Source organism: Lepus europaeus, chromosome 17 (genome assembly GCF_033115175.1).
Source record: "Lepus europaeus isolate LE1 chromosome 17, mLepTim1.pri, whole genome shotgun sequence".
Taxonomy (NCBI): domain Eukaryota; kingdom Metazoa; phylum Chordata; class Mammalia; order Lagomorpha; family Leporidae; genus Lepus; species Lepus europaeus.
In genome coordinates this window covers 61269112-61295440 of record NC_084843.1, presented here as the reverse complement: position 1 = coordinate 61295440, position 26329 = coordinate 61269112, and the positions used below count along the sequence as shown (strand labels likewise).

General features: G+C 42.0%; 1 protein-coding gene across 1 annotated transcript in view; it reads left to right on the top strand.

Annotated features, from left to right (window-relative positions):
- Window positions 1–26329, top strand: part of MICU1 (mitochondrial calcium uptake 1) — a 230390-nt gene that overhangs the window by 100927 nt on the left and 103134 nt on the right. The window contains exon 6 of the mRNA XM_062214805.1: window positions 5954–6068. Within this exon, the coding sequence (XP_062070789.1) occupies window positions 5954–6068 (115 nt within the window). The remainder of the gene's footprint in view (window positions 1–5953; window positions 6069–26329) is intronic.

Below are 26329 nucleotides of genomic sequence, written 5' to 3'. Positions count from 1 at the left end.
TGAGTCATTCTTCAACAAGTGGATGCTTCCGAAAATGTTCATAGAAGTACTCTCCTTTCCCCCTTGCACTCTGACTCCAGAATCATGAAGGGACCATGTAGACCTTTACTAAGGACTTAGATTATATTACACAGCATATCACAACACACAAGTCATTTTTAAGCCCTCTTTAAATATATTTCTTTTTCATTTTTAAAGATATTTGGAAAAATACACATATTCACTATCTTTTTGCTCCCTTTCTGGTACGCACATATATGCACGCACACGCATGTACCTTTCTCTTTCCTTGTTTTTTTCAACCCCTCTCTTGATGTGTCTCCTTCTCTTTTTTGTTTATCTTTCAAGAGCCCTTGTCTCTTCTGTGTGTTGTCATCCAGGTATGTTCTTCAGCTTTTTCTTATACAGAGCAATTTGGCCCTCTTGATCTTTTCTACTCCCTATCACTCTACTCCCTACAGCAGAGGTCTCACCTACGGCTACACAAACATCTCTCCTCTAAGGAACACAGGGTTGCAAGCCATGACCATGCCTGATTTATCTATTAAAGTTTTTTAAAAAGATGTACTTACTAATATGAAAGGTAGAGTTAGAGAGACAGAGACATCTTCCATACACTCATTCACTCCCCCAGTAACTGCAGCTTGGGCAGGGCCAGGCCAAAGCCAGGAGTTTCATCCAAATCTCCCACGTGAGTGGCAGGGGCCCAAGTACTTGGTCCATCTTCCACTACTTTCTCAGGCTCATTAGTAGGGAGGCAGATCAGAAGAGGAGGGCCTGGGTCTTGAACCAGTGCTCACATGGCATGCTGGTGTCCCAGGCCACTGCTTAACCTGCTGCGCCATGATTCTGGCTCCCAATTCATTGCTGAGAATCTCTATGCTATTGAAAACCCATTTACTTTATTATTATTATTATTTCTATAGAGTTTATAATTCTCATAGTGGTGACATGGCCAGGCCTAAACCATGACCCCCCCCCCCCACATGCATCAGGTACTCAGTTTCTCAAGCTGCCTTTTTTTTTTTTGACAGGCAGAGTGGATAGTGAGGGAAAGAGACAGAGAGAAAGGTCTTTCTTTTTGCCGTTGGTTCACCCTCCAATGGCTGCTGCGGCCGGCATGTCATGCCGATCCGAAGCCAGGAGCCAGGTGCTTCTCCTGGTCTCCCATGCAGGTGCAGGGCCCAAGCACTTGGGCCATCCTCCATTGCCCGGGCCATAGCAGAGAGCTGGCCTGGAAGAGGGGCAACCGGGATAGAATCCGGCGCCCCAACCGGGACTAGAACCCGGTGTGCCGGCGCCGCAAGGCGGAGGATTAGCCTGTTAAGCCATGGCGCCAGCCAATCAAGCTGCCTTTTTAACCATTTAAATGATTCTCTGTTTATTTTCCCTTGAAAAACAGTTATATACTCCTTTAGGAATCAGAAGACCTCCAAAATGAAAATGGACTAATAGCAGAAAATACCATAAAAGAATAATCTATACCTATATAGTCAATTTTTAATAAAGTTAACAAAATAATTCAGTGGGAAAAGAAAGTGTTCTCAACAATTTGTTGAGAAATAAATATATATCTGTGCTTTTTGAAATGAACCCCTGACCCTCTACCTCACCATACACAGAACTCTCTTGAAATGGCTCATAGACCTAAATGTCAAATCTGTAACTATAAGACTTTTAAAAGAAAATATAAGAGAATACTTTTATGGACTGGAAAGGGAACAAAATTTGTTGGATAGCATATGAAAATATTAACCATAAAAGAAAGGTTTGAGAAAGTTGACTTCATGAAAATTAAAAACTTTTGATTATAAGAAAAAAAAATACAAGTCACATTCTGGCTTGTTACTTGCTAAGTAACAAATATATCCAAAGCTTAGTATCTTATAACAGTAATAATTATTTTTCACGCTGTCTGTGACTCAAGAATTTGGGAGCAGTTTGGCTAGATAGTTCAGATTCAGGTGGGGACAAGCAGCGACAACCAAAATGCTTGGGGAGGAAGAGGCTAGTCAGAATGCTACTTGGGAGAGCAAGGTCCTTGAAGTACTCCACCAGGTACTGGGAAATCCTGAGGGTCAGCGCTCAATGAGTGCTCTGAGGAAACCTCAGATGGCTCCAACTAGCTTTCTTGTCTGGCTTGTCTAGGCCCCAGCTTGGGGACCTAAGGCCCAGTGCTTAACCTTCTGCTAAGACCTTGAGAGTAAATATTATATCCAGGCATTTAAGAAAATCTCCGTTGCAATACCAGTTGAATCATAGACCTGAGTTACCATGTGTGACAAAGCACAGTCTACAAAAAGAATTGGAAATTGACAAACAACTTCAACCCACAGTGAGCACTACAACACACCTTAAAACAAGGGGGAAAATTTCATTTTCATAGTTTCCACATTTGATGTACATCATGCTGCATTTTCAATAAGAAATTGTACTTGCATTGAAATAATAAAATATGGCCCAATCACAAAGAAAAAGAAAAATCAGAATTATTCTGGAGGAAGCATAGACATTGTACTTCCTACTTAAAGACTTAAAATCAGCCATGTTAGTCAAATAGTTAAAAGAAACAAGGAGAATGATGTGTGAAGTGGAAGAGGTTATCATAGAGAAACAAAATATAGAAAGTCACCAGGTAGAAGCTGTGGAACTGTAAACTGTAATAGCTGAAGTGAAAATTTCACTAGAGGAGTTCTCTGAGCAGATTTAAATAGGCAGAACAAAGAATCAGTGAACTTGATGTTATCTAGCCTGAGGCAGAGAGAAAAAAGAATAAAGAAAAGTGAATAGAGCTTAAGTAGCCTAAACTTTGAAAAGGTCACAGTGGTAAATTTTATATTCTTTGCATTATATAACTTTTAAAAAATATATTAATAAAGTATGTGCTGGCATATATGCAACAATTAACTGAAAATAAACCAGTGGCTTACGAATAAGAGCGAAAACTATAGAATTCTTAGAAAAATACTGATAAATCTTTGTGAGCTTGAATTTGCTAATGGAGTTTAAGATACAACATCAAATATACAAGCAATGAAAAAAATTTGATAAATTGGGTTTCACCAACATTTACATATTTTATGAGTCATAGGACATGACCAAATTAAAAAACAACACTAGTTTGTGAGACAATATTTGAAAGTTGTATATGTGATAAGGGTCTAGTATCCAAAATAAATATGGAATTTTCATGAGTCAACAACAAAATGACGCATAACTTATTAAAAAATGGGCAAAGGACTTAAATAGACCTTTCTCTAAAGAAGATACTGAGATGGCCAACAAGCATATGAGAAGATACTCATCATCATTAGGCACTAGGGAAATAGGAATCCAAACCACAATAAGAAATCATTTTATACTCACAGGATGGTTAAAGTGAAACAAACAAAAAGTGTTGAGAATGTGGAGAAATTGCAGCCCTCTTACACTGCGGATGAGAATGTAAATGGTGCAGCCACTGTGGAAAACAGTTTGGCCATTCCTCAAAAACTTAAGTAGCTGCCATGTGACCCCGCAGTCCAAAGGAGTGACAACATCCACTTGTACATGAATGTGTGTAGTAGTTGTTCTATGCAAATAGCCAAAAGGTAGAAATAACCCAAATATTAAGGCATAGTATATAAACAGTGAGTAACATTTGGCAGTAGAAAGGAATTAGTACTGATTCATGTTGCAGCATGGGTAAACCTAGAAAACATGTTTAGTGAGAGAAGTCAACAGAAAGGCCCACATACTGTGTTGATAAATGGTTAACATGGTGAATTTTATCACACTCATAAATGATAAACCTAAAAAGGAAGAAAGAAGAACAGAGAAATTCTGTTCTGGTTTCATGGAAACTCAAGTCACGTAACAACTAGCTGCAGTTTGTTATTGCGGATTATAGCCTAGACCAGGGAAATACTTAGAAAAGAAATTATTGAGACAAGTGACTAAATTTGATAATGGGTTGAGATAGAGAATAGTATGCTTATCAATATTAATATTAAAATTCCTGTTTTTATTAAATTTCTCCCAAAATACTACATTTTCATTTCTATAGCAGCCTCTGCATAAGTTTTTAACGTAATTGTTGTTAGTTACTCAACTTCTATACATATTTGTTTCGCGGGCTAGTAATGGTATACTGGGTACTTTCATTTTGTGTATTTTTTCTTATTCACATACTTCACTTTTGCAATATCTTAGGTAATATAAAAATGTAACTGTTTCTTATATTTTGAGATATTTAAATACTAATTTAACTTCATAGTGATTAGCTTCACTGTTCTGGTTCTTATTCAGTAGTTTTTTTAGTCTGGTATTTATATTAGCTCTCTTGGTAGAAGATCACATCTGGTATTAAGATGCAGGTTTAGAACATAGTAGACAACAGGCTCATTTTTGCTGTCAGCTCAAAGAAGTAATCTCCAGATGCTGTTAAGTGGGACCATATTTCCTGTCAGCCATAAATGAAGCCAGAGAAGCCCTTTCATACAAGTATAAGCTGCCGTCACAACCTAGTACAGCTATATTGGCATTCAGCTGTGGGTTTTTACCTGTCCGTGGTTACTATTTTTTTTATGAAAAAGCATATTACTAGCAGAGGCCATTTTGAACGGGTTTCAGAAGATTATGCAAACTGACTTCATGATGATTCACGTGGTCCTTGTGTTTTCAATTGGTTAACCAGTTTTCTTTCCTTTGTGATGTATGATGGGATCTCCACTAGACAGAGGTAACCCACTGGGTAGTTGTGTCCCTGGATGCTGGTGTCATGGTGCTTGTTGGTTCAGTTCTCATGATACTCCTCCTGCGGTTATGCCTGCGATGCTGCCTCTTACCGTGTGCCTGCATGATTTTCTTACTTTAATTGTGCTGCCTTGGTTTGGGTTCCTAAAACCTCCTGTACCTTTTTTTGGCACTTAGAGTAAGTCCTTGAATATCTTTGGTTGGTCCAGAACTTGCAGGAGTTAGCTCCAAGTCTAACTCTTTAGTGGATCCTTTTCAGTTTTTGAAAATATTATCAATGTCACCACTAAGTTTATGCTTTGGCTAGGAATTCAGAAAGCAGGATAGGTTTCGTTAAACACCTAGGAGGAGACTGCTTGCCAGACAGGCCATTGCTGAAGCTAAGAATGAATTTTCTGTATGCAAGTTACAGATTAAAGAAAAGAAACACAGGAGGGGGCTTGAAATGGTTCATGGCAAAAGGAAATGAAAAGATAGTATGACTTTTCCATGAACTTTTGAACCCTCTCGTAGATTTAGAATAAGAGCTAAGTTTTGGGAGGTAGTTTCTTCAAATATTTGAAACTTAGGAGCTTCTACTAAGGCAACGGTAGATATGACTAATTATGCCTGAAGCTTGCTGTGCGTGTCTGATTTGGCATTAGATTTAGAGATGCTGTTTACACCACGTATGATTCCGTATACCAGGAATTAAGATCGTTAGGAGTGCATGTTAAAAAGTTAAACATCATTTTATAAATTAGTTTTCTAAGAATTTCAATGGGCCTGGGAACTCGCTGCTTTTCTCTTGATTTGTGATCATTGGTGGTATAGTTTTTCTTGAGCAATTAGAAATTATTTCCTTTTAGTTTTTTCATTTCTTTGTTTTGATTTTTTTCTATATAACATGCCTCTATAGAAGAAAGTGAATGCTTTTTACACTAAGGAATGAAGCCAGTTCTGTGCAGGCCTGCACTCCTGAACGTTCAGTAGCAGAGAGTGATAAGATTGAAGTTATCTTTAATATTATTATTGAAGCAGTGTTGAAATGAAAAAAATAACTTTTGTCTTAGAATTTTCATAATCTTGAAAACTGTAAAGGATCCATTGATTTTGAATGGCCATCAGAGAAATGTTTAGGATAAAACTGCAGTAAATGATGATTCATCTCTAACTGTTTATATTCTAATTCATTTATATCTTCTTTTTTATCTTTTGGTGGGAACCATACTTTTAATAGAAAATATCCCAAGAACGAGAAAAATTTGCTGATGAAGGCAGCATATTTTACACCCTTGGAGAATGTGGGCTCATATCCTTTTCAGACTACATTTTCCTTACAACTGTTCTTTCCAGTAAGTATAAACTTTTTTCTTCATTTATTTGTAGAAAACATACAAGACTATAAAAAAGAGTTAAGTTGATTGTAAGGGAAAGCAAATTACATTACATAAAATTTCATTTGTCTTTGAATTCTCTATAACTCATGTTTAGAACCACCTGAGAAAAAGGAGGAAAAGAATACTGAAGTTTTCGGCTAAAGTTAAACATACAATACTGTGAAGTCGTGTTTGCGTTTAACTGTCTGAAGCTCTGTATTCTAACAAGATGAATCATGCGGCATTGCCTGCTGCTGTAACCTTGGCTCGTGTTACTGAAAACTACTCCAGTAAAACACATTTTTAAAACGATTATTTATTTATTTCTTTGTTTACTTGAGAGGTAGAGTTACAGACAGACAGAGGAGAGGCAGAGAGAGAGACAGGTCTTCCATCACTGTTTCATTCCTCAGATGGCTGCAGTGGCTGGAGCTGGGCAGATCCAAAGCCAGCAGCCAGGAGCTTCCTCCAGGCCTCTCACATGGGTGCCTGGGCCCAGGCACTTGGGCCCTCTTCCACTGCTTTCCTAGGCCATAGCAGAGAGCTGGATCAGAAGAACAGCAGCTCAAACCAGCGCCCATATGGGATGCCAGCACCACAGGCGGAGGCTTAGCTCATTGTGCCACAGCACTGGCCCCTAAAACACACTTTGACCCATCATTTCCTCCACTGAAGAAGAAAATTGGCATAGTTGTTCTAATTGTGATGATACTAAACTCAAATTTGACTCATTTAGAGTGCTCTGAATTTGATTTTGTAAGCTAAACGACTTTGTTGATGAGTATGCTATTCTAAGTGGCTTTTTATTTTTATTTCTTTTCAACTGTTTAGCCATTCAGAAAAACTAAGCAAAATGTATGCTTATACCTCTCTACCTGAAGTGGGGAGCGGGCATCTCTAGCCTCGCAGTTAAGATGCCCATAACCCCTTTCATAGTGCCTGGATCCAGTTCCTGCCTCTGGCTCTCTGACTCCAGCCTTCTTACAGTGCAGACCCTGGGAGGCAGTGGTGATGGCTCTAGTAACTCTGTCCCTGCCATTCACATGGGAGAAACCAGACTGAGTTCTGGACGCCTGACTACTGCAGGCACTTCAGAAGTGAGCCAGCAGATGGGAGGTTTCTCTCTCTCTCTGTCACTCCTTGTCTATGTCTCTGCTGTTCAAAAATCCATGTGACCCAGTGCTCTAACAATGAAAATGTACATTGATTTGTTAAGAAAATCTGAAGGGCTGACATTATGGCACAGCAGTTAACACGACCATCTGTGATGCTGGCATCCCATATCTGTACTGGTTCTTGTTCCAGCTCCTCCACTTCTGATCCAGCTCCCTGCTAATGGCCTGTGAAAGCAGTGGAAAATGGCCCAAGTATTTGGGCCTCTGCCACCCATGTGGGAAACCCAGATGAAGCTCCTGGCTTTGGCCTGTCTCAGCCCTGGCCATTACAGCCATCTGGGGAATGAATCAGCAGATGGAAGATCTGTCTCTCTCTCTCTCTAACTCTGACTTTCAAATAACTAAGTCTTTTTTTAAATATTTATTTAATTTACTTGAAAGTAACAGTTACACGGGGTGGGGGGGTGAGGCAGAGAGAGAGAGCGAGGTCTTCCATCTACTGGTTCACTCCCCAATTGGCCACAACAACAGGAGCTGCATCAATCGAAGCCAGGAGCCAGGAGTTTCTTCCAGGTCTCCCATGCAGGTGCAGGGGCCGAAGAACTTGGGCCAAATTCTACTGCTTTCCCAGGCCATACCAGAGAGCTGAATCGGAAGGGGAGCAGCCAGGACTCAAACCGGCGCCCATATGGGATGTCAGCACTGCAGGTGACGGCTTTCCCTGCTACACCATGGTGCTGGCCCCGTAACTAGATCTTAAAAATAAAATTCTGAGAGCTGGCACTGTGACGCAGTAGGTTAATCCTTCACCTGCAGCCCCGGCATCTCATTTGGGTGTCAGTTCTAGTCCCAGCTGATCCTCTTCTGATCCAGCTCTCTGCTATGGCCTGGGAAACCAATGGAAGATGGCCCAAATCCTTGGGCCCCTGCACCAACGTGGGAGACCCGGAGGAGGCTCCTGGCTCCTCACTTCTGATCGGCTCACTTCTGGCCATTTCAGCCATCTGGGGTGTGAACCAACAGATGTAAGACCTCTCTCTCTGTCTCTCCTTCTCACTGTCTGTAACTCTCTCTCTCAAATAAATAAATAAAATCTTAAAATAAAAATTAAAAATCTGAAACAGTAAGCTAAATAAAAGTACACTTGCGATCTTATGTTCTGTGTTAGTGTGTTGATTAAGGATAGTTTTTCAAAACAGACTTCAGTTCAAATTCTGGGACTACTACTTAGATTTGGGATTTGGGGCAAGTCAATGATGTATTCTTCCATTTGACCTGAAAATTATGATAATAATATCAAACCTGAATAATTTAGTTGAAGATTGTTAGATCATGAATACAAAGTGCCTAGTTCAGTTTTTGGTATTTAATAGGCATGAATCCTGTCTTGGGTTATATTCCTCATATCCTATCACCATTTGTTATTTTATATCCAATCCATAAGTACCATCTTTTTCTAATGGCCAGAATTTGTGGAGACTTTTTTTTAAAGATTTATTTATTTCGGGGTCAGCGCCATGGCTCACTTGGTTAACCCTCCGCCTGCAGTGCCGGCATCCCATATGGGCGCTGGGTTCTAGTCCCGGTTGCTCCTCTTCCAGTCCAGCTGTGCTGTGGCCTGGGGGGGGGGGGGGGTGCAGTGGAGGATGGCCCAAGTGTTTGGGCCCCTGCACCCGCATGGGACACCAGGAGGAAGCACCTGGCTCCTGGCTTTGGATCGGTGTAGCTCCGGCGGCCATAGCAGCCATTTGGGGGGTAAACCAACAGAGGGAGGGCCTTTCTCTCTGTTTCTCTCTCTCACTGTCTAACTCTGTCAAATAAATTTAAAAAAAAAAAAAAGATTTATTTATTTATTTGAGAGGAAGAGTTATATAGAGAGGGAGGGGGGGTAAAGGGGAGAGGAAGAGATAGAGGTCTTCCCTCTGCTGGTTCATTCCCTAAATGGACACAACAGCCAGAGATGGGCCAGTCTAAAGCCAGGAGCTTCCTCCAGGTCTCCCTCATGGGTTCAGAGGCCCAAGCACTTGAACCATCCTCTGCTGCTTTCCCAGGCCATAAAGAGAGAGCTGGACCAGAAGTGGAATAGCTGGATACAACCCAGTGCTCATATGGGATGCTGGCGCACAGGCTGAGGCTTAACTTACTATGCCACAGCACCAGCCCCTGTGGAGACTTTTAAAACTTTTTGTGACTTTAGATAGAATTTACATTAAAAAGACACAATATGGCAGGAAGAGTACTGCATTTAATGAAGAGACCAACTTGGGAACTGCATTGGTACATACATAGTACCAACCGTGGAGGTCATCCTTTGTAGGTGTTTTGTTTTTGTTTTTGTTTTGTTTTGTTTTGTTTTGTTTTGACAGGCAGAGTGGACAGTGAGAGAGACAGAGAGAAAGGTCTTCCTTTTGCCGTTGGTTCACCCCCGCAATGGCCGCTGCGGCTGGCGCACCTTGCTGACCCGTAGCCAGGAGCCAGGTGTTTCTCCTGGTCTCCCTTGCAGGGGCAGGGCCCAAGCACTTGGGCCATCCTCCACTGCACTCCCGGGCCATAGCAGAGAGCTGGACAGGAAGAAGAGCGACCGGGACTAGAACCTGGTGTGCCGGTACCGCAGGCAGAGGATTAGCCTAGTGAGCTGCGGCACCGGCCTTGTAGGTGTTTGTTGATCTGAATGAAATTTTAACTTAAGTCCTCTGCTTAGTCCTTCCTGTGTTTCTCAGTGTCAGAAGGACCCCAGAACAGAACTTTCAGAATACCTATCATGTTGTTAACCATTTAAAGGCATGTTTTTAAAGAGTCACATTGCCCATTAATTTTTAGAAGCCTCTCCAAATGGCTCTGCTGGGCCCAGCACCTTTATTTCATGTTGTGTTACTACTAGTTTGAATATGGTGAGTGATTTGCAAAAATGTAATAAGGACTTAATTTGAAGACTTTTTATTATAGGTTTTGAGCATTTGATTATTATAAGCCATTGGGGTTTCTCAACCTTAGCACTTTCGGTATTTTGAACAGGGTAATTCATTGAGGGTTGTTCTGTGCATTAGAGGGTGTTGAGCAGCATTCCTGACCTCTGTGGACTGGATACCAGTAGCACAGCCTCCCCCTCCCCCCTCCAGAGGATGCTAAATTAGTCCCCTGGGGGATGCGGCCGAGAGGAGTCAGCTCTGGTTGACAACCACTCATGTAGTTTTTGGCAGGTTTTTGTTTTGTTTTAATTTAGTTTTCTTCCTGTTTCTTGTCTTGGGGTTCATTGAACTTTTTGGATCTGTGGGTTTACACTTTTCATCAAATTTTCAGCCTTTATCTCCTCAAATACTTTTTCTTGTGATCCTCCTCTCTCTCCTTCAGGGATTCCAATGACATGGGTTTTCCTCACATCAATCCTGTAATTATTATATTCATTTTACAGAAGAGTCATTTGAGGCATACAGAGGGTTAAAGAACTTACTGTTCAAGATTTGAACCCAGGCTGGCCCCAGCATCTGGTTTCCTGTCATTTGGCTTTACTCTATACTCACATTTTAGGTCAGTGAGGAGCCATAAGTTAGATAGTGCCTCTTCTTTCCCTGAGGCTGAGTTGCAGAAAGCTGATCATAATAAAGTCTCCTGCAGATATGGGCAGTTCAAGCATCCTTGCAATCTGCGTGTTGCACACTGCATTGTCTACTTTATCTAACAAACCATGGGAGGAAATATACAACGGACATTGCACTGACATCATTTCTTTCCCATGTTCAGTTTGCTGTAGGATGGCAGGACATGAGGCGCTCGGTGGATCTCCTTCCTTGGATAACAAGGAATCATTACAGTCTAACTACAAATGACTTCCAGAGTACAGCCAATTCCCTAAACTCCAGATGATTGGCCAAAGAGTGGCTCGGGATGAGGAAAGTGCGTTAGTGTATTCATTCATTTATTACTCTGTTACAACAGCAAGGGCCACCAAAAATCAGCTGGAACAGGAAAAGGACATCACCCAGATGATAGAAGGTTGTCATGTTTCTTTTATTTTTTCTTTATTTCCTTTTTTAAAGTCAAGAGTTACAGAGAGAGGGGGAAAGACATCTTCCATCCACTGGTTCAATCCCCAAATGGCCACAAAGACGGAGGCTGGGCCAGACTGAAGCCAGGAGCTTCTTCCAGATCTCCCACGTGGGTAGTAAGGCCCCAAGTACTTGATTCATCTTCCGCTGTTTTCCCAGGCCATTAGCAGGGAGCTGGATCAGAAGTGGAACAACCAGGACACAAACCAGTGCCCAAATAGGATGCTGGTGTTGCAGGCAGAGGCATAAATTGTGCCACAACATTAGCCCTGGGTTGTTACATTTCTGTTTAGCTGTTTTCATTCAAAGTTAATAGAGTAAATGGTACTCAAGAAATCACCATCATTTTGAAGAGTAAGAACACCCTATCCTAATGAATTGAAACTTGGAACCTCAGAGTACCTTAGAAACTCCACTATTTGTCTAAAATAAATTCAGTAACTATATATAGCAGATCATTCATTTATAATATCCTCTGCTAAAAATAAAATTAAGAAATCAGATATTTTTGGAGCTGGCACTGTGGCATAATGGGTAAAGCTACCACCTGCAGTGTTGGCATCTCATATGGGTGCCAATTTGAGTCCCAGCTGCTCCACTTCTGATCCAGCTCCCTGCTAATACACCTGGGAAAGCAGCAGAATATGACCCAAGTGCAGGCCCCTGCATCCGCAGAAGAAGCTCCTGGCTCCTGGCTCCTGTCCGGCCCAGCTCCAGCCATTTTGCAGTCATTTAGGGAGCAAACCAGTGGATGAAAGACATCTCTTTCTCTCACTCTCTCTCTTTTCTGAGCTAGCTTCCTGCTAATGCAACTGGGAAAGCAGCGGAAGATGGCCCAAGTCTTTAGGCCCCTGCTACCCATATAGAAGGCTTAGGTGAAACTCCTGGCTTCTGGCTTTGGCCTGGCTCAGCCTTGGTTGTTATGGGGGGTTAACTAGTAGATGGAAGGTGTCTCTCTCTCTGTCTCTCCCTCTCTGTGGTTTGAACTTATAAATAAATAAGTAAATCTTTTAAGAGAGAGGGAGAGAAAAAGAGAGTCCTAGCTGTTGATATCTTCGGTCTATAGCCAATACCGTGAAGTGAAGGAAATGTACTTTTTAATTAATCAATCCCCATACAAGCTTGGCATATTACAGTAACTCAGAATTTATATTCCTCCCTCATTCCTTTTTTAAACTATTTATTTATTTATTTTCACTTTACAAAAGGCAGGGAGGGAAGGAAGAGAGAGAGAGAGAGAGAGATACCTTCCATCCACTGATTTACTCTCCAAGTGTTTACAACAATGGGTCTGGGCTAGGCCAAAGCCAAGCATCCAGTACCAATCTGGCTCTCTCACCTGGCGGCAGGGACCTAAGTACTTGAGCCGTCACTTGCTGCCTCCCAAGATGCACATCGTTGGGAAGCTGAATCAGCGGCAGAGCTCAGATCAGACTTGCACCAGCCACTCCATATGGGAAGCAGGTATCCCATGAAGCATCTCACCTGCTGAGAACAAGCACTCATCACTCTTCTCTATTTCTAATTCACAAATTATATTGCTTTATACCCAATCTCTCTGATCAGCTTTGATGGATCAACTTGAAAATTTTCAGCATGAACCATAGCTTCTATATTAAGCAGAATATTAAGTATTTGCTTGGTAAGTACTCATTAATAAAATAAATTTAGATTCTGAGCAAGATGGAAACACTATTAATTGTTATTAAATAATTTCCAAAGAGCCTCTGAACCTTAAAATAGGTTAATACAAATTGAGTGAGAATATACAGCATGGTCATTAATGGCTTTATCATCTGCACTGAGCAGCTGCAACATTAGCTCATGGTGTTAAATCTCATACTAGAGGTCACAGATGTTTCCGCATCACCACATGTAAAGAAGGTTTATAAGGATTTATCCAGAATGCTAAATACTGCTTATTGATCTGGACTATTCTTCCTAATGCTAATATTCATTCAATAATGAGAATTTAACTTAGAATTTGGATTTTGGCCACTGATAATTATGAAATATTTTTGTGTTCTTCATTTTTATGTATGTTCTAATGTTATTAATGCTGTGGGCTAGTAACATGAAAACATTTCTAGATAGCTTAATGGGAAGATATGGAGACAATCATAAAACACAAAAGCTGATTATTAAGCATCTTCCTTATTACTTACTGTTGATCCTTAAAGACTCCGAAGGGATGGGTACTAAGCTGATCAGTTAAAATAACCACATTCCAGAATCCTGTGAAGTCAGACACTGGGAGGCCTCAGTGAAGACTCAGATGGTTGAGTTCCTACCAGCTCCTGGCTTCAGCCCCAATCAGAGGCTATTGCAGCATTTGGGGAGTGAACAAGTGGATGAGCGTTCTCCCTGCTGTGGCACGCAGGTTAATCCTCCACCTGTGGCACCTGCATCCCATATGGTTGCTGGTTTTATCCCGGCTGCTCCTCTTCTTATCCAGCTTTCTGCTATGGCCTGGGAAAGCAATAGAAGATGGCCCAAGTCCTTGGGCCCCTGCACCCACGTGGGAGACCCTGAAAAAGCTCCTGGCTTCTGGCTTTGGATTGGCCCAGCTTTGGCCATTGTGGCCATTTGGGGAGTGAACCAGAGGATGGAAGACCTCTCTGTCTCTCCCTCTAACTGTCTGTAACTCTGCCTCTCAAATAAATAAAATCTTAGGCCGGCACCGCGGCTCAATAGGCTAATCCTCCGCCTGCGGCACCAGCACACCGGGTTCTAGTCCCAGTCAGGGTGCCGGATTCTGTCCTGGTTGCTTCTCTTCCAGTCCAGCTCTCTGCTGTGGCCCAGGAATGCAGTGGAGGATGGCCCAAGTGCTTGGGCCCTGCACCCATGTGGGAGACCAGGAGAAGCACCTGGCTCCTGGCTTCGGATCATTGCGGTGCGCCAGCCGCAGCAGCCATTGTGGGGGTGAACCAATGGAAAAAAAGGAAGACCTTTCTCTGTCTCTCTCTCTCACTGTCTAACTCTGCCTTTCAAAAAAATAAATAAATAAAATCTTTTCTAAAAAATAGCAGATTACATAGTACATATGATTGGGAAAGACTGAGAGTGATGATTGCCATGCCATCTAACAAAATGAAGTTAGAGAAATACAGAAAGTTTTTCAGTTTGAATGACCCATTGAAAAATACAGACAAGGCCTAATAGCTGAGCTCTATCAGAAGCTATAAAGCAGTTACAAATCTTTTGTACTGAGACATCAGGGTTAGGGAAGTTATAGAGGAATTTTGGTTTAGCTATTCTTCAACTTTTTAAAGGTTTATTTATTTATTTGAGTGAGATAGAGAGAGAGATCTTCCATTCACTGGTTCACTCCTCAAATGTCTGCAACATCCAGGGATGGACCAGGCCAAAACCAGGAAGCAGGAGCTTCTTCTGAGTCTCCGACACAGGTGTAGGGGCCCATTTCCCAGGCATATCAGCAGGGAGCTAGATTGGAAGTGGAGCAGTCATATGGGACGCCAGCAGTGTAGACGGTGACTTAACCTGCTGTGCCATAGCATCAGCCCCTAAACTCAGATTCTTAACCCTTGTCATTTACAAAGCTTTCCCAATTGCCAGTCAGTGAGTAAATCACACTGAGAGGCAAAAACAAGTACTTTTTAGCCATTGCAGAGCCTGTATATATTGTTAATAATCTCCTAAACAACTGTTTCATATGGTATTATTATGTTAGGGTTTTCACATACTCATATAACCAAGACTGAGTCAATATGAATTTTTTTAAAAATTTATTTATTTATATGAAAGGCAGAGAAAAAGAGAAAGAGGGGAAAACAGAAAGATCTTCCATCTGCTGGTTCATTTCTCAAATGGCCGCAATGACTGGAGCTAGGCCAATCCAAAGCCAGGAGCTAGCAGCTTCTTCTGGGTCTCCCATGTGAGTGCAGAGTCCCAAGCACTTAGGCCATCTTTTGCTGCTTTCCCAGACACATTAGCAGGGAGCTGGATTGGAAGTGGAGCAACTAAGACTTGAAGCAGCACCCATATGAGATGCTGGCACCACAGGCCACAGCTTAACCACTATGCCACAGCACTAACCCTAGTCAATATGAATTTTTAAGTCTGTTCTAAAGCTACATTGAATTTTTAAGCATTTTTTCTTTATGTTCAGAATTTTCTAAAGTAGAAAAATAAGGATCTCCTGACCAGATTCTCCTAATAAGTGCTGCTGAAAATAGGAACTTAGCTTCCAGCTTTCTGTTTTAATGGATTTCTGGCTGCCCTGTGATTGACCAAAGACCAGTAAATCACAGGGTTTGTGTAGGAGCTACATAAAGTGTGGATGTTATGGCTGGACTTTGCACCTTGGGTAGCTTCACTAGCTAGCAGGTCTACCCTAAGGTTAAGTTGGCCTAGAATTCCACAATTCCACTCACTCCCCAAAACTATTGTTAGGTTAAGTCTGTCTTAAATTTAGACCTCCCAAAGGACTAAAGGACTCCAAGAAACTGAGTTAAAGTTTTAGAGTTGATTACCTCTTTTTAAAAGCATATGTATTGGCTGGCGCTGCGTCTCACTAGGCTAATCCTCCGCCTTGCGGCGCCGGCACACCAGGTTCTAGTCCCGGTCAGGGCGCCGGATTCTGTCCCGGTTGCCCCTCTTCCAGGCCAGCTCTCTGCTGTGGCCAGGGAGTGCAGTGGAGGATGGCCCAAGTGCTTGGGCCGTGCACCCCATGGGAGACCAGGAGAAGCACCTGGCTCCTGCCTTCGGATCAGCACAGTGTGCCGGCCACAGCGCGCCAGCCGCAGCGGCCATTGGAGGATGAATCAACGGCAAAAGGAAGACGTTTCTCTCTGTTTCTCTCTCTCACTGTCCACTCTGCCCGTCAAAAAATTAAAAAAAAAAAAAAAGCATATGTATTATTTGAAAGACAGAGAGACAGAGATGGAGAATGTGGGCAGGGTGGGGGCCATCTGTCTTCAAACCTCTGGTTCATTCCCCAGATGCCCACAACAGCCAGGACTGGGCCAGGCCAAAGCCAGGAACCAGGAACTCAACCCAAGTCTCCCAAGTGGGTGTCAGGGACCCCACTACATGAGCCATCACCTGCTGTCTTACACAGTATACATGAGCAAGAAGCTGATCAGATGCAGAGCTGGGATTTGAACCCACAAATTCCGATATGGGTGCAAGCCAGCTCTTCCAGTGCAGCTGTGGCACATACCTGCCTCTTCATTACCCCCTTGAAGAGTCAACTTGTTGTTCTTTCTCTCAGTTGACTACTAAGTCTGTAGTGTTCCCAAATGACTTGTATGCCAAAATTAAGTATTTGGATTGACATTTTAATTGTAGGTAGTATTGATGATAGCATAAATTACTGTCACAACATCTTTTAGAGTGTTTATCAAACAGTCTCATAAAGAGCTTACTGTTTGGCCCAGGAATTTATTTTCTATAAGTTTTGGCTAATGAAATAATCAAATATATAATGATGTTGATGGTCAAAAAATAAATAGAAAAGAATTCAAATATCAAACAAATAGCTGAACCAATTACAGAAAACCTACGCAGTAAAGTTCCATGTCATCCTTAATATGTTATACAGACATTTATTAGCATAGAAAATTCTCATAATATACTGATGAGTCAGAGTGTACTTATTTATTATATGATTCCATTATAGGAGGAAAATGTGTGTGTACACATGTACACACCTACATAAACATTTTTAAAATAGTCTGAATATGTGTATTTCTAATCTGTCAGGAAATGCTGTCAATTATACCTTAAATAATCCAAAACCCCACCTTTTTTCACTACACTCACTGCTACTATCCTTGTCTAAGATGTTTTTATATCTCACTTAGATTATTATTTCAATACCTTCCTAATTAATTACCCTTCTTTTAACCTTGATCCTCTAAGCCTACTTAGAACACAGTAGCCAGAATGCTCCTGTTTAAATTTAAATGGATCATATCATTCATTTGTTCAGAAACCCCCCCAGAGGCTTCAAGTCTATCTCATAACAAAAGCCAAAGTCCTTGTTTCCAGGCCTATAAAGCCATATCACCATTTCTTTCAAGAAAAACACAGATATCAACAGGCACAAGAATGCACTACAGTTAACTGTTTTTTTTTTCTTTTAGCCACAGTGACAAAAGGGTAGTTACTCTAATTACTTGCCAATTCACAGTAGTGGTTAAGGATATTTGGAGTGGTAAGCCCAGCTTCTTGAATGGTTTTTGAAACTGTTGTCTCCCTTTTCACACCTCATAAAATTAATTTTTAGTGTTTGTAAAGGCCATCTTTTAGCCATGTCTATTTATTGATACTGTAAAATTCAAAAGTTCATTTTTATTAATCAACAGAAATTGAAAGGGAAAATATGTTAGACTCTTATCGAGAAGAGAAAAAAAAGCAGAGACTTAGAGTTACAGTTAAATGCATTCGTGTATTTGTGATAGCTCCATGGACAAGATACTTTGGATGTCTAGTATGTTATCTTAGATTAAGTTACATATCTTAATTCTTGAGGCCTCTGGACAATCACATAATTAACTTCAGTCTTCCTTTGCTCACTCTTCTGCCACAGAGTTGCTTTTAAGAGTATGTGTGTTGAATGCCTTATGTTAAGAAAAGCAGTGGTGGGTTGGCATTTGGCCTAGCAGTTAACCACTGGTTATGATGCCTGTGTCTCACATTGGAGTACTGGGTTTGAGTTCAGTCTCTAGTCTTGATTCTAGCTCCCTGCTCATACAGACCCTGCAAGCCAGTAGTGATGGCTCAGGTAGTTGGGTTCCTGCCACCTGTATGGCAGACCTGGATTGTCCTGGCTCCCTGCTTCTGCTCTGCTCAGCCCAGCCCTGTCCATTGTAAGCATTTAGAGAATGGACCAGTGGATGAGAGCTTCTCTCTCTCTTTTCCTTTCTCTCAAAGAAATAAAGAGAAACAAAGAAAAGCAATGGTCCAAAACCCAGATTTATGAAGCAGGCAAATTAAAGAGTGATTACTTTTCTCACTGAAGAAATCACTGCAGTTTCTCTAAATAGTCTCAGTTCAAATCTAGGCTATATATTAAAGTAATATTTAACTGCATTTGGTTCTTTAAAAAAAAAAAAAGATTGATTAATTTATTTAAAAGAGTTAAAGAGAGAGAGAGAGAGAGGTTCCCCATCCGATGGTTCACTCCCCAGCTGGCCACAATGGGAGGAGCTGCGCCGATCCGAAGCCAGGAGCCAGGAGCTTCTTCTGGGTCCCCCATGTGGGTGCAAGGGCCCAAGGACCTGGGCCATCCTCTACTGCTTTCCCAGGCCATAGCAGAGAGCTGGACTGGAAGTGGAGCAGCCGGGTCTACAACCGGTGGCCATATGGGATGCTGGCACTTCAGGCCAGGGCGTTAACCCGCTGTGCCACAGCACCAGCCCCCTGCATTTGGTTCTAATGAAAAGAAATTATTTTATAGACTCAGGATAATATATTATTTAATGGGGGCTTATTACAAAATAGTAAATAGTTCAACTTGCTTCAGTACCCAGAGACAAAAATGTTAAAAGCAAAGCATTGTTTTATAATAAGAATACTTTTCTCTCACAGTCAAGGTCATCTGTCTGTTATGCTAAATTCATCAGGTGATCTTTCTTTGCCTTTTATAGGACCAACCCTGCTCATGCTTGTTTTGTGCTTGGCTTCCTACACTTCGTAGTGGTAGAACATTTGTCAGACACCAGGGCTCTTTCCACTAACGGGAGGAAGCCCTTAGATCTGGAACAAGACAAATTGAGAACACACTGGTCCTTAGTAAAATGTCGAAGTAGACTAAATTTTCTACCTTTCGGGAAGTTTGTTATCCAACAAAATTACTTTCTCTCCTTTGTGCAAATGGAATATGGATGGTTTACCACCAATACTGTGGATGTGTAAATGTAATCTAAAATAAGGTCTAGTGGGGAACCTTCACACGCAGAAAAGTAGTAAAATTTTCCATCTTGCTTAAATTGAGCAGAAAAGTTTGCTTTGTTGGGTAAAACACAGCTGAACACACCGTGGAAAGGACCCTCTGTACATAATTTCCCCAATAGTAACAACAATGAGAGGCACAGAGCATTCTGGAGGCTGTGTTACAATAGGAGCATTCCTTTTTTTTTTTTTTTTTTTTTGTTTAAGATCTGTTTATTTATTTGAAAGAGAGAGGGGAGAGATTGATCTGCATCCACTGGTTCACTCCCCAAATTCCAACAACAGTGAGGGTTGGGCCAGGCTAAAGCCAGGAGCCTAGAACTCCACCCAGGTCTCCTGCATGGATAGCAGGAGCCCAAGCACTTGACCATTGCCTGCCACCTCCCAGGATGCATTAATAGGAAGCTGGGTTGGAAGTGAAGTAGCCAGGACCCAAACTGACACTGTAATGTGGACTGTGGGTGTCCCAAGTAGAGGCTTAACCCACTCTACTAGAGTGCCCACCACCATGATGAGAGCGTTCTGGTTGGTAAAGTGGGCTTATTAGAAAGAGGGAGGCTCTGGAGCCCCATGGATAGAATCAGCCTCTTCCTTTAAGCTAATTCAGCTGAGCAGAGCCAACTTTTTGCTAAGCTACCAAAGGTATATCTGATTTGTCTCTTCTCACCCTTCCTTCCATGTATTTTTCTAGAATTGTATTCTCCTCAACATCAACATCAAGAGTCCAAAGAAAAATTTAGGGGATAAATCTGATTTGTTGTTCTTTTTGGTTCTTTTACCAACATCTTAGCAAATACGCACATACATATATGTATATATTTGTAGAGCAACTTGGGCTGATGAAGAGGGAGACGTATAATACAATGATCAATACATATTATAAAAATACATCTTAACTCCTATGTATAAATGAATATCATCCTCGTCAAAATTTTCTTCCTTTCCCTCTTCCAGGGCTAAGGACAGCTTTATATATTAAATAAAAGTCACCATTCTTCAACTTTGAAAGTTGTTCCAGTCATTGGTTTGATTCATTCTATTTTTCTCCCCTGAGTTTTAGGAAGAACTTTCCAGTTGTATTTTCCACATCTTCCAAATGTGACTGACGTTTCTTAGTCATTTATCTTCCTGTTCTTCTAAGTAATCATTTAAGCATATCTTGATTGTGATCATAGAGATAATCATTTAATTTAACAAGTCTTGCCTTTTTCCTGTTATTAAAGATTTTAAGTTTAGTTCAGAGTAACTCAAGTTTGGAAATTACAGATTATCTAGTCTGATTGTACTGTTTATAGGGAAGAACACATTTTTAGGTAATATGGTATGCTATTTGTTTCATTGTGACAGCCATCCTTTGGGATTCTGGACCTGTACCACTAGGGTTCACGTTCCAACTCTTCTATTTCCTGGACACGTAAGCCTCAGTTATCTCAGTTACACTACTACAAGTTGAGTAGTCCTCATCCAAAATGCCTGGGACCAGAATTATTTCAGATGTTGGATTATTTGTATAGACTTTTCTGATGGAGAAACCCTAATCCAAAAAACCAAAATTTTGAGGATTTTGTAGCATTTGGGATTTCAGATTTTTAGATCACGGATTAGGTTTTTAGATCAGCTATACTACCTACTTCATAGTGGGTTTTTTGGTTTTTTTTTGAGAATTAAATTAGTTACTGCATGTAAATTATCTAACACATGGTTAACCTTCAGAATTATTAGTTACTGTTTAATTTTTTTCATGCAAATGGAATTTTTTTCCCAGAAACTTTCTATTTAAGTTATACAAACTTCATGTATTTCAAAATACAACTTTAGGAACATAGTGATTCTTCTCACCGTACCGGCCCTCTCGCCCTTCTTCCTCCTCCTGCTCCTATTCCCATTTATTTTTTACTAAGATCCATTTTCAATGAATTTTATACACATAGAATTAACTCTATGCTAAGTAAAGAGTTCAACAAATAGAATGGGAAAAAAAGCTGTTCCTCAACAGTCGGGACAAGCCTGTTCAAAGTCATTGCATCTCAGAGTGTGGATTTCTCATCTGTAAATTACCTCTTGGGCACTATTAGTTAACACAGAGCAGGGAGAACATATGGTATTTATCCTTTTGGGACTGGCTTATTTCTCTAGTATAGTGTTTTCCAGTTGCATCCATTTTGTTGGAAAATGGGTATAAAACAACAGAATTTCATTTTTTTTTACCGCTGTGTAGTAATCTGTGGTTTACATTTCCCATAATTTCTTTATCCAGTCTAAAGTTGATGGACATTTAGGTTGATTCCATATTTTAACTATAGTGAATTGAGCTGTAGTAACATGGGGGTACAGGTAACTCTTTCATATGCTGAGTTCATTTCCATTGCATGTCCCAGAGCAGATCCTCTAAGGCCAATGTAAGGAAATGATGGCTTTGCTTTCACTGGTTTCTTAGATTGCACTTATTTTCCCTCAGGACTCCGTGGCCTATGCGCTGTAGTTTTCAAGTGTTGTGGAGGAATTACACAACCTAATACTTTCTTCTTTTTGTTAGGAAATTTTTTCCCTCCTGCATATTTGAGAATTCTTTTTTCTTCATCTTTGGCAGCTGCCTTTCATTGGGGAATCTTTTTTTTCTATTCTTTGTTAAAGAAGAAAGACTAAAAAGAACTAGGTTAATGTGTTTACAATTTTAGCTCTTTCAGGTTGCCTTGTTTCCCACCAAGGAACTTGCTAGAGACTTTATTCCCAAAGATAGCAATGAAAATTTCTTACCATTTTGTGATTTCAAATTGCATATCATGTGGGAAACTAGGGATTTAAATGGCAAGATGCTGTTTCACATTATGTAGTGTGATCCTCCTGTCGTGCAGTTGAATGGGGACATGCAGCTGTACAACCACAGAAAACATAGTCAGGAAGTGGTCTGATTAATTTGCCCTTGTTTGAGCATTTTAAATCACTAAATGGTAAGACGCTGTAACTTAACAGTCCAGGCAAAAGGTTGTTAATGTTTTTCATTGTAATTTTAGCACAACCAACAGAGACAATCTGGATTTTACTTAACTTTATAACATGATGTTTTACAAAAAGTCCTAATTGTTAAAGGAAAGAAGGTAGCAATGGTTTCTGGATACCACTCATGTGGGAGATTTGCATTACGTTCCTGACTTTACCCTTGCCCAGACTAGCTGTTAGGGGCATTTGGGGAATTAACCAGTAGATGGGAACTCTTTTTTTTTCCCACTCTAATAAATAAAATTTTTTAAATATACTTTAAAAATATTTTAAAACAATTAACCTGGGAATCTGAAGAACTTGTAACTCCTCATGTGATCTTTTAGGCACAGGTGTAAATGTCAGAATTTCTTTGAATAAACTAGAGAAGACTCCAGAAGAAAACCGTTAGCAGCAGAGGACTGACTCAGAAACAGTGTGTTAGTGCTGGCCAACTGTGAAATGGAAAACTCCTGAAGCAAACTTACGGAGCCAGGACCTCAGTGCTGTGTTGTCCTGTTCCATCCTTATCTACAACCCAGTAGGCCAGCGTAGCTCTCACATCATTGTGCTCGATGTGAGAATAAGCAGGCATTCTAGAACTGTGAAAAACTCCTGGCTTTTGGTAAACTTTCACAGGTCTGGTCTTTCCCAGACAGATCTGCAGAATCATGAACTCTTTTTTTTTTTTTTAAAGAGAAGATGGCTGGCGCCGTGGCTTAACAGGCTAATCCTCCGCCTTGCGGCGCCGGCACACTGGGTTCTAGTCCCGGTTGGGGTGCCAGATTCTATCCCGGTCGCCCCTCTTCCAGTCCAGCTCTCTGCTATGGCCCAGGAAGGCAGTGGAGGATGGCCCAAGTGCTTGGGCCCTGCACCCGCATGGGAGACCAGGATAAGCACCTGGCTCCTGGCTTCAGATCAGCGCGATGAGCCGGCCGCAGTGGCCATTGGAGGGTGAACCAACGGCAAAAAGGAAGACCTTTCTCTCTGCCTCTCTCTCTCTCACTATCCACTCTGCCTGTCCAAAAAAAGAAAGAAAGAGAAGGATAACACAAACACACACACACGCACACATAAAATCTTCTATTTGCTGGGTCACTCCCCAAAATGAATGCAACAGCTGGGGCTGGTCCAGGGTGAATCCAGTAGCTCAGAGCTGTATCTGTGTTTCCCACATGGGTGACAGTGCCTCAGGTACTGGGGCCTTCCTCACTGCTTTCCCAGGCACATCATCAGGGAGCTGGATCAGAAGCAGAGCAGCCAGGACTCTGAACCAGTGCTCTGATGTGGAATGCCAGCCCTGCAGCAACAGCCTGGCTTGCTGTGCCAGAATGATGAACTCCTGATCCCAGCAGTTCCCAGTGTAGTAGGCCAAGTGCTGCTTGCTGCTGCTGCTGTTAGTGTCAAAGGCTGCTTCATGGAGTAGATGACATGTGGGTAGAATCCAGTGCCATTATACTCTCAGACATTAATGGTGCCAGTGATATTGAAGGTTCTGGATGACAGTGGGCCATCTAAAGTTCTCAGAGGTGTAGAGCTGAAGGTGTCTGAGCTACGAAGACCAGCTGAAGGAAGGCAAGAACTGTTTTGGACAGTTCACCGTGGGAGAAATCCTTCTCTCAGAATGAGGGTCTTGGAGGCAAGATTCTTTCTGGCCTCACCAAAAGGGATAAGGAAAGTGACATCTCCTTGGTCTACCTCCTGTGTGCTGTGTCAGTTTGGATCTCTGAGCAGTTTAGTGTGGAGACCTGTAAGTTTGTTTCTCGTCCTATCCCCAAATCCGCAGCTTCTGCTCCTATGGTTCCCTTGAATCCCTTCTCAACTTTCGATTCCAGAGCCTGGGGACCTCCTAGAGCATGCATGACATCCTGGGATCATGAGCGTGATGGTTCCTTTTGCCCAGTTCAGATAGTAGAGACTGCACCTCTCAGTCTTCGCCTGAGAACAGGGAGCCTCAGATAGCTGGCTGTGGGAAATGAAATGAGTCGTTTCCTACTTTTGTTTCTTAAGGCATTCCACCCAATCTCCTTCTACAGCTTCAGGGTCACCTTCACATCTGGACAGGGACCTGGTAGCTGCTGTCACTCTCTTCTGTTTAGGAGCAACATGGCTGTGATTGGAGAAGCGACGCTCACTTGTGACATACTCTGAATCAACAATCCACAGCAGAAATGTGGCCACCGAAGGCTCTTCCAGGGCACTTGTGAGGAGGGTGGTTTAACTACTGCTGGATAATTTCTGGCCTTAGTAATGTTGCAGTACAAGGTGGATCCAGTCAGAATCTGACAACTTGCTGAATGGTAATAATACAGCATTGCAAGCAATACGTTCATTCACTGCAGACTTCGAGTCTGCATCTTAAGTGAAGTTGGGGAACCAGCCCTTGAAGCAACCAATCTGTAATGGGTGGCCTCAGCACTGGAGCTGTGTGCACAGCATGTAGGGCAGTAGCCCTGCCCTGCAGGAGGCCTCCTAGGGCTAGGAGGGCTCAGTTGGACCAATCTGATTTCCTCCCTTTGCCTCATTTGCCTAAATATAGCTCTACAGGTGACAACTACCAAATGAGAACCCTCTAGAAGAGAGTACAACTGGCCTCCATGACCATCCTCCTCCAAAGCTCCTGGACCAACCCTTTCATAGGTCTCTTCCCAAAAAGCCTGGCTCCTGGCTTACAGTAAAAACATAATAACAAAGTCCTAAATTTGAATAATGTAGTTGCTCTATTCCAGTTACCCTTTTGCCTCAGGGCTTGGAAAGCAAGTTGCCAATGGGATGAAGCATTCATGATATAAGCAGCCTGTCAGTCTGTAGCCCGCAAAGTGACATTGGAGCCCAGCCATCCTCCCAGCACCAGTAGCCACGCAGAAGCCACACTTGAACCAGAAGGTGGATGACCAGGAGCCAGATGCACAAGACTTACACTCAACTCTCAGCTCCCCAGCCGTCAAAATGAGATTCTGGCTACTGATGAGGGCCTTGCAGCAACAGCTGTACCTAGCTAAGGTCTTCTGGAGTGGAGCCACTTGCTCCATCTTCATGATCTGAGGACCAAGTGGCCTCCCAAATGACTGCTCTTGTTCTGTTTTACTTTAGAATTCTGGAAGAAAGCTTGCACCATGTCCTGATTACAAGGAAATCTGAGGTGCTATAATGGGCAGCCAAGGCTGTGGGCCTTTGAAGTCCTCCAGGCGCTGCAAAGCAAAGCAGCTGTCCTGCTTCTTGCTTCTCCCCCTGGTGACCACCAACAGAGTCATCCAGCCAGCTTCTTCTAGCAGAGACGCTGCTTCTGAGGCCCTCCCCCACCAACATACACACACACACACACACACAGCTAACAGATTACCAGAGTATCTAAAAGAGTTCCCACCAGGAATGAAACCAGACTTTGACAGGCTAACTGTGTCAGTGAAAAGCAAGTTGGTCTGCTATTGCTTAAGTGTGTTTAAAATAATTCTTAAGATATTTTCGTTTCCTGTGGCGTTCTTCCGAAGTTGTTACCCAAGGAAATGCTACTACAGCTGCAGCTTAACTTTCCCCCACTCTGCCTGAAGGACAGCAGTGCTTCGGCACAGACTGTACCTAGCCGTCAGACACCGAAGCATTCAGAGGAACCGAGGAAGCTTTTTGGGAAATCTGTTCTTGCAGGGTTTTCTCCCTCATTCCCCAACCCTAGTGTTATGTGGAAAGCAAGATGCCAGGACTTCATACAATAACGCTAGTCCACTAGTCTGCAAAGACACCATCCTGTTACTTCTAGAAAGTGTGCCATTTCTCAGTTAACTATATTAATACTCTAAACAAGTTCTGAAAAACCTTAGTAGAGAGATAGTAGTTTGTGTTGATTCAGAGGGCCATCATGTAGGTGAGGAAGCACATACCTGCTTTTCTTTTTCTAAAAATTTAAACTATAGGGGCCAATGCTGTGCTATAGCAGGTAAAGCCACTGGTGCCAGCATCCAATATGGGCAACAGTTCGAGTCCTGGCTGCTCCAATTCCAATCCAGCTCTCTGCTATGTCCTGGAAAAGCAGTGGAAGATGGCCCAAGTCCTTGGGCCCATGTACACACTTGGGAGACCCAGAAGAAGCTCCTAGCTTCTGGCTTCGGATCTGCCCAGCTCTAGCCATACCAGCAATTTAGACAATGAACCAGCAGATGGAAGACTGATCCTTCCCTCCCTT